General features: G+C 60.3%; 1 protein-coding gene across 12 annotated transcripts in view; it reads left to right on the top strand.

The window, feature by feature from the left end:
* Window positions 1-12,661, top strand: part of BCL9 (BCL9 transcription coactivator) — a 74,761-nt gene extending 62,100 nt beyond the window's left edge. For 10 of the 12 annotated variants that reach the window (XM_036234988.1, XM_036234982.1, XM_036234981.1 and 7 more), the window contains 7 exons: window positions 80-383; window positions 1,288-1,604; window positions 2,727-2,916; window positions 3,831-3,930; window positions 5,405-7,643; window positions 8,769-9,029; window positions 10,280-12,661. In XM_036234988.1, coding sequence (XP_036090881.1) covers window positions 331-383; window positions 1,288-1,604; window positions 2,727-2,916; window positions 3,831-3,930; window positions 5,405-7,643; window positions 8,769-9,029; window positions 10,280-11,397 — 4,278 coding nt within the window. In that variant the 5' untranslated portion in view covers window positions 80-330 and the 3' untranslated portion in view covers window positions 11,398-12,661. The remainder of the gene's footprint in view (window positions 1-79; window positions 384-1,287; window positions 1,605-2,726; window positions 2,917-3,830; window positions 3,931-5,404; window positions 7,644-8,768; window positions 9,030-10,279) is intronic. The other 2 variants (XM_036234990.1, XM_036234991.1) reach the window with 2 other exon arrangements.
* The last annotated feature ends 375 nt before the right edge of the window (window positions 12,662-13,036 follow it).

Here is a 13,036-nt window from a genome sequence, read left to right as displayed (position 1 = left end):
TGCAGCCCTGGTGGAGCCGCTGGTGCCTTGACCGTGACCCTGTTGCATGTCCCTGTGTTTCTGGTGGCCTTTTCCGTAGTGTGCCCTGGAGATGCGAGATCTTCCCCTGGCGGCAGGAGGCACACACCCAGAGGATGCTGGAGCTGCGAGGGGACAGGACCCACTCCCACAGCCGAGGAAGACAAAGAGGAAAAAGGCGTGCGGGGGGCCAGCGCTGAGGGACGCGCCCGGCAAGCAGTGGGCCACTGCCCCGAGCCGCTGTCTGCTGCAGCCCGAGGCCAGCTCGGGGAGCCTGTCGCTGTTTGTGACGCGAGCTCAGGATTCCGATCAATGCATCCCAGCAACCCCAAAGTGAGGGACTCCCCGTCAGGAAACGCACAGAGGTAGGGGCGAGGGCGGTGCGGGGAGGGGGTGGGGATCGCCGGGCGGGGACCACGGGCCCTCGCCGTGGAAACACCCCGGGAACTAGAAAGGCAGAGAAAACGGACGTGCACGTGCCGATGGGGGAGTCAGCGGGCCGTAGCGCGGTCAGCGCTTGCGCTGGGGCGTCCTTGGGCCTCTTTGTCCATCGCCCTCCCGACTGCCCTCCAGAGCACAAACGAAGGACCGTACAGACCACCCAGAACAATGCGCTGACCGTGGCAGGTGAGGGGACCGAGGCCCCAAAACCGAAGCACCGGCCCCTGGACGCCCGCCGCGAGGCTTTGACCTCTGGTCCCGAGCGCTTCGTCGATATTTTTAAAGACGTCTTCCTGGTCCCCAGGGTAGTGGTCAGTGTAGCTGCCCCTGAGTAATGCGGCCGCGGCCGGGGGGTCAGGTCCTGGGGTCACCGTCGCCTGCCCGGCTCAGCGGGTTTCCCTGCTGTGCTGGCCCTAGGCGGGTTTCCCAGCGAGGCCGCTGGGCGGCGGCTGCAGCCGTCCCGTGCCACCGGCCAGGGGCGGGCAGTATTTTGATCTTCTCGATGCCTGTTGTTTACCCTGTGCTAGTCTTAGCGTGAGAGTCACTTCTCTGTGTACATAGAAACCGTTGTCCTTTATTGACGGAAGCCCTAGAGATGGGTCCCCATGTGACTCGAGGGCTCCCGAGACCTGGCAGGCCGCGCTCTGTGGAGGGCTCTGCGATGGGCGCGGGGGCGGAGCAAGCAGGCAGGTGGCCGAGGTGACGCGTGGGCAGGGGTCGCTGGCTCCCCATGGTCTCCTCGACCCACGATGGAAGCTGCTGCCCCCCGATCTGTGCTGACCAGCTGGGTCCGGCGTCTGACCTCCCTTTGTTGTCTGTCTCTTTTAGTAGCCCTAAGTCAAAGCAGGAGGTGATGGTCCGTCCCCCTACAGTGATGTCCCCATCTGGAAACCCCCAGCTGGATTCCAAATTCTCCAATCAGGGTAAACAGGGGGGCTCAGCCAGCCAATCCCAGCCATCCCCCTGTGACTCCAAGAGCGGGGGCCATACCCCTAAAGCACTCCCTGGCCCAGGTGGGAGCATGGGGCTGAAGAATGGGGCTGGAAATGGTGCCAAGGGCAAGGGGAAAAGGGAGCGAAGTATTTCCGCCGACTCCTTTGATCAGAGAGATCCTGGGACTCCAAACGATGACTCTGACGTGAAAGGTATGTCTATAAGAGCTCTGAGACTCAGGGGGACATAGGTGTTCCCCAGGGAAGGCCTGCGGCATCGGTAGAGGCTGGAGCGCCTAACAGCCCAGTGGGGAGAGTAGGTGCAGATCAGGAGTTGGCAGACTTGAAGATGGAGCTGTTTCTTCTCCTTTTCCTACGAACTGGAGAGTAGTTGGGACCACCTTGCTCAGGGGTCCTTGCTGTTGAGGGCGGAGCTGGCTTAGGGGTCAGGGCAGCGTGTTCTCATGGGCGTCGCTGGCCGCCCTGCTGTGGGTGCTTCAGCACTGAGCCCGCGGGCCGGGTTTCTCTCTGGCATGGCCCACCCTGGAGCAGGTTTCCCGGCCTCTCCTCCTCTCCGTCAGACGACTCCTCCAAGGCCCTGGGCGTGTGCCATCTGGTTTCCACTTTGCCAGAGTCGTAGGCACAAGGGGCGGCCCTGTCCCTAGTCCAGGTTTGCCAACTGCACGTGGCAGAGGTCAGGCAGGCGCCAGAGCGAAGTGAGCTAGCAGCAGTGTGGGCCCCGCGGTCGTGGTTTTAGGTATAAGACCAAAAATCGTTAACTGCGGGCCGGAACGCGGAGGGGAAAGGTGGCTCCCTAACCCAGATCGGAAGCGGAAACCTGGGCGCTCGTTCCCCCGGCTTTCCTTCCCCGCTCAGGCCTCCGTGGGAGGCCAGATACTGACGCCAGCACTGGGGGGCGCTTGCTGGGGGGGCCTGGTCAGCAAGACACACAAAGTCGCTGTCCTCGGGCACTTGAGCGCACCTGGCCGATGAAGTTTGATGATGAATGCCGAAATAGGAGAAGCGAGGGGGCTGTGGCTTCAACTAGCAGGGGCGTCCGGCCCAGTCCAGGAGGTTCCAGGAGGTTCCGGGAGGGGGGCGTGCACGCCGATACCTGGGGGGCACGTGACAGGAGGAGGGCCGGGCGGGGGGCCCTTTGGCGTCAGTCGTCCGGGAAGGCACGTGCGTCGGTTCCCACGCGTGCAGGAGGCCTCCTGTGGGCGAGGTGCTTCCTCCTGAAATTCTCAAGGTGGGTTTGTGCTCCGATGCTGTATGTGTTGCCAGAAGGAAGAGAGTTTTATTCCCTCAATGACGTGAGTCTTTTCGTCCTTTTAGAATGTAATTCCGCCGACCCCATAAAGTCCCAAGACTCACAGCACACGCCACACTCGATGACCCCGTCAAATGCTGCGGCCCCCAGGCCCTCCACGCCCTCGCATGGCCAGACTACTGCCCCAGAGCCCACCCCTGCGCAGAAGACCCCGGCCAAAGTGGTGTATGTGTTTTCTACTGAGATGGCTAACAGGTGAGTCGCCGTCACGGCTCGCGTGGCTGGGCGCCTGGGTCCTCATTCCCATGGAAGACCGAGCCTTTCTCTTTTTCCTTTTTCTTTTGGGCCCATTTATATTATTATCACTTAAAGTTAACAGCACAGAAAGAGGTAAAGTAAAGTATAACCCGCCCCCGCCCCCCCCCCCCGCCCCCAGGCAACCACAGATGAAAATTCCTTGACTTTCCTTCCAGAAATGGTTTGCGCTTCCGCAAACCTGCCTCTGTCCCTTTGGGGACACAAAAGGGATCGATTGCACGACATGCCTTTCTGCAGCGCGGCAGTCTTTTTTCTAAACGACGCATGTAATACACTTCTATTTTAGAAGAATTACAAAATATAACTAGAAAGAAAAACTTTCCGGAATTCACTGAAGTGTGACCATTTTGGTACGTGTGTCTGGTGGATGGATGGATCAAGGGATTTTTACTTACTTATAAAATACGTGTTACCCTGCATACAGTTTCTGACTTTTCTCACTTGAGATTTTTAAAGTGCCATACAGAGTGAACCTTGACAGCCGTCGATTATCCTAGGTGTGAGAATCCTGTGCACCCTGCCACGGCCGGGACCTCAAACTAGGATCCTCTGTTAAGCACCGACCGCAGTGCATTGGTTTGAGGAAGAAAAAAACCTCAATTTTTTTTTTAACGCCCCTTTTGAAATTCGCTAATGGCCGTCTTCTAATTTCCGAAGTCGAATGGTCAATGCTAGGCATGAGTCATGAAAACCTGTTTCTCTTGATTCTTTTTCTCCTTCACCATTCCTTGCTGGTTCTTCGTACCCGTCCCTCCTCCCTCTCGCGCGGTCAGTCTGGGGCGAAGGCGCTTCGGCCGTGAGCTGGCGGAACAGCCCCGCGTGCTAGCGAGCATGCCCCTCTGTCCCTGCAGAGCTGCGGACGCCGTGCTGAAGGGCCAGGTCGAGACGATCGTCTCCTTCCACATCCAGAACACCTCGAGCAGCAAGGCAGACAGGAGCACAGCCCCCCCGGTGCGTGGCGTCGGAAACGGGGCCGTGGGTCGAAGGGTCCGCAGTGACCGTGAAGGTGGGAGAGGCCGCATGGCGCCGCCGGGGCGGTGAGCTGCGTGCCAGCCAGTCGCCGTGGGGTCGGAGGCACGTGCCCCTGTGCCGGCTTTTCCTACCAGCCTGCGGGTCCGCGATGACGCGCCAGCAGGGAAAAGGTGCAGAACGAACGAGGAGTTGTAGAGATGATTTTAGGATTTCCTCCGTATAACCTTCTCTCTGAGAAAATCTGAATTCAGGCCGTGTGTATGGAGCTGGCTTTTAAAAATAGCAAACCACTCTTAAGTTAGTTGTTCAGCATTGAAAATGTCACATCCTAGAAAACGTAGCATTCCCGCACGCGATGTTACGTTCACGCTGGCAGCCAGCCGTGCTTTTTCCCTGAACGGGAAGTGGGTTAAGCGAACAGGCAGGAGCAGATGACCGGCCAAAAGGGACCGCGTGGCTCCCTGGAGGCTGGCGAAGATCCCCGAGGTGCAGTCTGGGGGCCGGGCCCGTCTGTGCCTCCAGCAGTGCCAGGGTCTAGGGACAGAGCAAACGCGGAAGCCCCTCTTCCAGACGCCGACAGCATCGTGTCGCCTGCTCCGGGTGAGTGCGCCTCTGCCCAGGACTCTGCGTAGGCTCGGCACTTAGTGAGTGGGCAGGCGGCCATCCCGCCTGTGAAAAGGGCGGCCTGCTGCCTGTCGCCTGTCGGAAAGAGCAGAGCCGGAGGCGCCACGCGCCCGGCAGCCACAGATCTCTCCGCAGGCGCTTCCTGCCCGCGATTGTCTTACTACGGCTAACGCGCAAATGCCTATCAAATACGGAGTCAGTGATCGCACCCTGAAAACAGAAACCGGAGACATCAGGCCCCCTGGAAACTCAAGGAGAGGAGTGCGGTGGCCGTCGCCCCGCCAGAGGGATCGCTGGACGGGGCCTCTGGGCCCGCCGCCTCTGGCAGGGAGCGGGCGGAGCCGTGAGTGACAAGTCGTTTCTCTTTCCGTTGGAAACAACATGCTTTCTGATTGACAGTGAGACGTCTGCCTACCCCCCATTGTACTTTCAGGGAAAAGAAAGAGGTTTTAGGTACAGCCTCCCACACACCCGGGAAACCAGTCTCACCTTGAATCAGGAACACATAGTAGACTTGTGACATCAGACGCATTCTTCGGGGTGGGCGCTCAGGCGCGTTCACGCAGCAGGGCCCCCCACCCCCTGGCGTGCACGCAGCGTTGTGGGAGCCTCGTCTTCAGCGAGGGGGAGAGGCTGCTGTCCGACGCTGAAGTTGCAGAGAAACAGCAAAATGTCTGTGTCCGAAGTAGGGTCAGACACGAGCAGTTTCTACAGCAGGTGTCGCTGTGGGTTTATGTGGCTGGGACGAGTCCTTTATGACGTGTCTTGCTCTTTTAATTGCCCTTCTGTTCAGTTTACCGATGATTCTAAAAATCTCATTTATCTTCAGAACGCACAGCTGTCTGCCCTTCGGAGCGACCCGAAGCCTGTCCCACCGCAGCCCGCAGCCCCAGCCGGCCAGGACCAGAATGCCTCCCAGAACACCAGGCTGCAGCCCACTCCGCCCATCCCGGCACCAGCACCGAAGCCCGCCGCACCCCCGCGCCCCCTGGACCGGGATAGTCCTGGGGTGGAAAACAAGCTGATCCCAGCTGTCGGCAGCCCCGCCAGCTCCACCCCGCTGCCCCCGGATGGTGCCGGGCCCAACTCGACGCCCAACAACCGGGCGGTGACCCCCGTCTCCCAGGGGAGCAGCAGCTCCTCAGCAGATCCCAAAGCCCCTCCCCCCACGGCGGTGCCCGGCGGAGAGCCCCCCTCGCTGGGAGAGAACCCCGACGGCCTGTCTCAGGAGCAGCTGGAGCACCGGGAACGCTCGTTACAAACGCTCAGAGACATCCAGCGGATGCTTTTCCCTGATGAGAAGGAATTCGCAGGGCAGGGCGGGGGACCGCAGCAGAGCACCGGCGTGTTGGACGGACCGCAGAAGAAGCCGGAAGGACCGATCCAGGCCATGATGGCTCAGTCGCAGAGCCTGGGTAAGGGGCCTGGGCCCCGGACGGACGTGGGGGCACTGCTCGGCCCCCAGGGACACAGAGACGTGCCCTTTTCTCCAGACGAAATGGTGCCCCCGTCCCTGAACTCCCAGCCTGGGCCCATAGGACCTGACCACCTGGATCACATGACCCCCGAGCAGATAGCCTGGCTGAAATTGCAGCAGGAGTTCTACGAGGAGAAGCGGCGGAAGCAGGAGCAGGTGGTGGTGCAGCAGTGTGCCCTGCAGGACGTGATGGCCCACCAGCACGGGCCCCGCGGCGTGGCCCGCGGGCCGCCCCCGCCCTACCAGCTGGCGCCCGGCGAGGGCTGGGGGCCCGCGGGGCCCGAGCCGTTCGCCGACGGGATCAGCATGCCGCACTCTCTGCCCCCGCGGGGCATGACGCCCCACCCCAACATGCCAGGCGGCCAGATGCGCCTCCCCGGCTTTGCGGGCATGATCAACTCTGAAATGGAGGGGCCGAGTGTCCCCAACCCGGCGTCCAGACCAGGTCTTTCCGGAGTCAGTTGGCCAGACGACGTGCCAAAAATCCCAGACGGCCGAAACTTCCCGCCCGGCCAGGGCGTCTTCAGCGGCCCCGGCCGAGGGGAGCGCTTCCCCAACCCCCAGGGATTGTCCGAAGAGATGTTTCAGCAGCAGCTGGCAGAGAAGCAGCTGGGCCTCCCGCCTGGCATGAGCGTGGAGGGCATCAGGCCCGGCGTGGACATGAGCAGGATGATCGCGGGCTCCCAGCGACACATGGAGCCCGGGAACAACCCCATTTTCCCTCGCATACCAGTGGAGGGTCCCCTGAGTCCTTCGCGGGGCGACTTTCCGAAAGGAATGCCCCCGCAGATGGGCCCCGGCCGGGAGCTGGAGTTCGGGATGGTGCCCGGCGGGATGAAGGCGGACGTCGGCCTGAGTGTCAGCATGGGGCCCAGCGCTCAGCTGCTACCTCAGAAGCTGCGAGAGGCAGGGGCGGGCCCGGACGACATGATGAAGCTACGGCCCGGGGGCGCGGACGTGCTGCCTGCTCAGCAGAAGATGGTGCCGCTGCCCTTCGGGGAGCACCCCCAGCAGGAGCTCGGCATGGGCCCCCGGCCCTTCCTCCCCACGTCTCAGGGTCCAGGCAGCGGCGGCGGCTTGCGCAATCTCAGAGAACCAGTCGGGCCCGACCAAAGGACTAACAGCCGGCTCAGTCACATGCCACCACTACCTCTCAACCCTTCCGGCAACCCCCCCGGCCTCAGCTCGGCCCCCGCGGTGCAGCGTGGCCTGGGGCGGAAGCCCCTGGACGTGTCCGTGGCGGGCAGCCAGGTGCACTCCCCAGGCATCAACCCCCTGAAGTCACCCACGATGCGCCAGGTCCAGTCGCCCATGCTGGGCTCCCCGTCCGGGAACCTCAAGTCCCCGCAGACCCCGTCGCAGCTGGCGGGCGTGCTGGCGGGCCCGGCTGCCGCCGCCTCCATCAAGTCCCCCCCGGTGCTGGGGTCCGCTGCTGCTTCGCCCGTCCACCTCAAGTCTCCGTCACTCCCCGCCCCGTCGCCTGGGTGGACCTCCTCTCCAAAACCTCCCCTTCAGAGCCCGGGGATCCCTCCGAACCACAAGGCGCCCCTCACCATGGCCTCCCCCGCCATGCTGGGGAGCGTGGAGTCAGGTCAGTACACCCGCGTCCTTGCCACTGTGCCCTGGAGCCGCGGTTTGCCGAAGCCCGATGCGGTTACTTTGATAAGAAAACTGGGGTCCTGACTTGATTATGTGACCAGAGGCGGTGATCGGTGATCATTACCTAGTTGGATGTATCTGTGGCAAGAGGCGTGGTCAGCTGGTGTCAGATGGTGTCCAAGACGCACGGCCTCATAGTGCGGAGTGTTTGTCAGGACAGTTGAAAGGAGGAGGGACCACGGGAACTCTGTCGTTCCACAGAGTAATTTACATTTGCACAGTGAACATATGTTGGTGAAGTAAAATGTCTTAACGGACCCGCCTACTTCCAGGGGCTGCAGGGGGTTCCAAGTGTAATCCCCAGCGAAGCCGGGAGGCTGCCGGGAGATGCAAGTGGTTCTCGTAAATACACGTTGACCACAGCAACAGTTACCAAAATCTCCTCCCTGGGAGACCGCTGTGCTCACAGATCAGCTACAATTTATCAGTATTTTCTGTCCAGGAGAAGCTGTCGCTGATGACGGTGGTTTTGTGAACAGGATGGAGGTGGTCAGTGGAAGATGAGCACTGAGGTGTAAATACTAGGTCCGAGCTCTCCGCACTTGAGAAAGACCAGAATGGGAATGAGGCAGGAGATCGAGCCCCCGAGCCAGAGCCGCTCTGTTGGGTGGCGGATCCGCAGAAGCCGCTCAGCACCCTCAGACCTGCGGGCCACACGGCTCGTCTCGGAGTTAATCACGAGTGCGCAGGGCGCTGTGGCTGGTGCCTGGGGTGGGGGCGCTGGTCTGGCCTCAGCATACCAGCCCCTGGGGTGGATTCTGAATTCGATCGGCAAGGGGAAGACCCGCTCGTTTCGCATTCTTCGCAGTTAGATGGTTGTCTGTGACCAGGGTGTGTTTGTCTTTCCCCCCGCGGACCTGTCACCCGCACGTCACGCCGCGACCTCCCTCTGCACGCGCAGAGCTGGAGTCAAAGACGGATGACTTGTGTCCTGGGTCTAATAACACTGTCCTGTTCGTCCGTCTCAGCCTGGTTTGCCAGCTCATAATCGCAGGCCGCTAGCCTTCGAGAGGACTGATTCCCGGCCCGTTTTGTTTTCTTTTGCTGCTTCTCCTAGGTGGCCCCCCACCCCCTACAGCCAGCCAGCCTGCCTCTGTGAATATCCCGGGGGGCCTCCCTTCTAGCACACCTTACACCATGCCTCCAGAGCCGACCCTGTCCCAGAACCCCCTGTCCATCATGATGTCGCGAATGTCCAAGTTTGCAATGCCCAGCTCCACCCCGTTATACCACGATGCCATCAAGACTGTGGCCAGCTCGGACGACGACTCCCCCCCAGCTCGTTCTCCCAACTTGCCATCAATGAATAACATGCCAGGTAAGAAACGGGGGAGACGGGGTGGGGCCTGCTGCCGGACCAGAGAAACTTCCGGTGTGTTTTCTCCATGGCCATCGACCTTGATAGGCGGAAGTTCGACGAGTTAGTTTCAGTAGAATGAAAGTGTCTCGACTAGAGACCGATAATGATGATTTTTATTAGCTTGACTCAGTAAATGTTTATAAGAAAACAGGTTTTCTTTATGGTTCCTTTGTAGAAATTCTGATGCTTTTATTACCTGGATTTTTTTTTTTTGGAGGGGAGGGTCCTCCTGGAGCAATATTGAAAGCATGCAGATTGGGGTGCCTTTTGTTCTCAAGTATCGGTCCGGAAGTGCACCCCCAAACCACGGTGGCCACAGGCCTTCAGATGGTGGAGAAGCCCGTTTCCCAGACGGGCGGTTCTTTGGGACTGGAGCGGGGCCGTCCCCCGCTTCGCTGCCCCTCCCGCCCCTGCCCCGCTGAGCCCGCCACCAGGAAGTGACGTGGGATGGCGAGGCGGTCCGCAGAGACACCTCGACTTCCCAGCCAGGGTTCCGGTCCCGGCTCCATTCCAGTCGTTAGGGACGCCCTGTGGTTAGCGGAGATCCCAGGCTATCAGGTGGGGCCATGCCCCGTGGACGGCACGGGCTGCCATCCTCCCCACTCGCAGCGGTGGCTTCGCAGTTCCGTGCGTGTCCCAGGGGCTCCAGCGGCCTCTGCGTGCGTCCTCTGTTCATTAAAAGCTGTCACCTCTTGAACGTTTCCCATAACCCAGACTGGAATACTCTCTCCGCGACATTTGACATTCGCCAAATGTCGATGGACGAGGGCCTGTTTGGCCTCCTCGCTGCTGCTGTTCTGATTCTCGGACGTGTAGGGCCGCGTAATCCTCCTGCTCCAGGAAGGGCCAAGCCCGCGTCATTCAGACCAGTGGTTTGCGTCCCTGGGCAGTGTCTCCAGTGAGGAGGCCGAGACTCGTCTGCGTGTTACCTTGTGACTTGGCACACGGGAGACCTGCTTCCTGCCGTGCGCGTCACGCGCTCGCATCAGCGTGAGGCTCCGTGACGCACGGTCTCGCAGGGCTGTGGGTTTGCGTGCCCCAAAATGACTCACGGCCTCACCGAGGGCAGAGCTTGTAGACCATGTGTTTCCCCTGCTAGTACCGTGCTCATTTGGTGCACAGTATTTTTTTTGTTGTTGTTAATCTGTTATAGTTTTTCTGAGTTGCTTTCGGTTAAGTTGATTTCTTTGATATCTTTATTTTTCTAGGAATGGGCATTAATACACAGAATCCTCGAATTTCAGGTCCCAATCCCGTGGTTCCGATGCCAACCCTCAGCCCAATGGGAATGACCCAGCCACTTTCTCACTCCAATCAGATGCCCTCTCCGAATGCCATGGGACCCAACATACCTCCTCACGGGGTCCCAATGGGGCCGGGCTTGATGACACACAATCCCATCATGGGGCACGGGTCCCAGGAGCCTCCGATGGTACCTCAAGGACGGCTGGGCTTTCCCCAGGGCTTCCCTCCGGTACAGTCTCCCCCGCAGCAAGTCCCTTTCCCCCACAACGGCCCCAGCGGGGGGCAGGGCAACTTCCCAGGAGGCATGGGTTTCCCCGGAGAAGGCCCCCTGGGCCGCCCCAGCAACCTGCCCCAGACCGCGGCAGACGCAGCACTTTGCAAGCCCGGAGGCCCAGGGGGCCCTGACTCCTTTGCCGTCCTGGGGAGCAGCGTGCCTTCAGTGTTTACAGACCCGGATCTGCAGGAGGTCATCCGGCCTGGGGCCACCGGGATACCCGAGTTCGATCTGTCCCGCATTATTCCCTCCGAGAAGCCTAGCCAGACACTGCAATATTTCCCTCGCGGGGAAGTCCCCGGCCGCAAGCAGCCGCAGGGCCCCGGGCCTGGGTTTTCGCACATGCAAGGCATGATGGGCGAACAGGCCCCCAGGATGGGACTGGCTATACCCGGCATGGGTGGTCCGGGGCCTGTGGGAACCCCGGACATCCCTCTTGGCACAGCTCCGTCCATGCCGGGCCACAGCCCCATGAGACCACCAGCCTTCCTCCAGCAAGGCATGATGGGACCTCACCATCGGATGATGTCACCAGCACAATCCACGATGCCCGGCCAGCCCCCACTGATGAGCAATCCAGCCGCTGCCGTGGGCATGATTCCTGGCAAGGATCGGGGGCCTGCCGGGCTCTACACGCACCCTGGGCCCGTGGGCTCTCCGGGCATGATGATGTCCATGCCGGGCATGATGGGACCCCAACAGAACATCATGATCCCCCCACAGATGAGGCCCCGGGGCATGGCCGCTGACGTGGGCATGGGCGGCTTCAGCCAAGGGCCCGGCAACCCAGGAAACATGATGTTTTAAGCTGCTAAGGTCGGACGTGCCGATCCTTGTCGAGATGAGATTCCAGGTCCCGAGGGCTGCTGTGGGGGCGTCCCGGGGGACTGGTCATGCAATAGGAGAACAGAGCCCCGAGGGCTGCTTTGGGGGTGGGGGGACTCGAGAATGTATGGATTTACCTGAAAACAAATGATTCATTTAATCAACAGGCGTGTTTTTTTTAAGATTTATTTTTTAAAAATTATTTTTGTGGACTCGGGTGTCCCTGCCCCCGGGGTCTGTAGCCGTGCTTCGAGAATTGCCATCGGTCACGTCTTGCGCCCTTGTCCTTGTGTTTACGTCCTCTGGACTGGCTTCTCCCAGAGTTCTCTTCTGGTTTCGTTTTTGTTTTTGTTTTTGTTTTGCTTTGGGCTTTTTTTTTTTTTTTCCTGTGTGTACTGTACTATATTGTAAAAGGGATTTTAGCAGAGACTTTAGTCTTTGGGACAAGAGGACAGGAATGCTGGGCTGTTTACTTCAGGTGGAGAATCCATCTTCAGAGCTTTGGACTATTTTCTTTCAACTCCAGTGTATAGAAAAACCAAACTACGACCTCAGAGCAGAGTATTAATGAAAAGCACAAAAAAAAAAGAACTAAGTTCAGCGAGGGGTGGGGGGAGGGGGGAAATCTTTTCTTTTTGAACATGACGACGTTGAGGACATCGGCTTTTGGTTCAGGTGCTCCCTGCCAGCCGCCACCACGGGCCCCTCCGGCACCCCTCCCCCTTCCCCCCTCCTCCTCCCCCTCCCCCCTCCCTTCTCCTGGGTTGAGTGCTGAGTGCGGCTCCTCCCTGGGCCCCCGGGGTGACCCCTTCTTCCCGCCTCTTGTTTTCCCTTTGGCAGCTGCAATACGTGGTGTTATTTTGGGGAAATAACTCTAGCGAAGCCTGGACTTCCGTGCGGCGTGGTCCCGGCCGCCGCGGGGGGCGGGCGCCGTCTCGGGGTGCTGAGGGTCTCCCGTCCCTGCGCCTCTCCTTCCCCGACGGGCCCTTCCCTGCCCGCCCAGACTCCGGTCTCCTTTCATGAGGAATCCCCAAGCGAATTCTATTAACGTGGGAGTGGAACAGATGCTAAAAGCTACCCAGGGTTTGGTTTCTTTTTTTTTTTTTTTTTTAATTTTCCGGGCCCTCCCCCTCCTCCCTCCCATGCGTAAGACGTTCTGTGTAACCTCCATTAAATTTGGTACAAAACCACTCACCAGAGCTGTGGTGTCAGAAAAATAAAATATATTGTTTCTTACAAAACGGAACCGCTCTTTGTGGTCGTTCATCCGCATTCCCACCTGTGCGGTGCCGTGCGCGTGCGTCGCCGCGGGGCCCGGAGGCGCGGCGTCCCCGCGTCCGAGTGTTGGGGGCGGCGGGTCACCCGCCGCCGCCAAGGAGCACGTTCCGGCCGCCGAGTGGCTTCTCGGAGCTGTGTCCCGCCCGGCCCCTGCCTCCGGCGCGAAGCCTTAGCTGCGGGCGGAGGGCGCCCCGGGCCCCCACGGCGGGCCACTCCCTCCGGGAGCAAGTGCGGGTCTGTCCCGGGAGCATCTGCGTGAGGCCGGTCGGCGGTGTGAAGCAGTGAGGAAGGCCAAAGGTGTGTCCAGTCGTTTGAGCGAGCTCTGAAATGTCCCTGGAATGTC

The sequence above is a fragment of the Rousettus aegyptiacus genome, unplaced genomic scaffold, assembly GCF_014176215.1.
Source record: "Rousettus aegyptiacus isolate mRouAeg1 unplaced genomic scaffold, mRouAeg1.p scaffold_m13_p_17, whole genome shotgun sequence".
Taxonomy (NCBI): Eukaryota; Metazoa; Chordata; class Mammalia; order Chiroptera; family Pteropodidae; genus Rousettus; species Rousettus aegyptiacus.
Note: the sequence above shows the minus strand (reverse complement) of the source record. Positions and strands in the feature narration are given on the sequence as shown.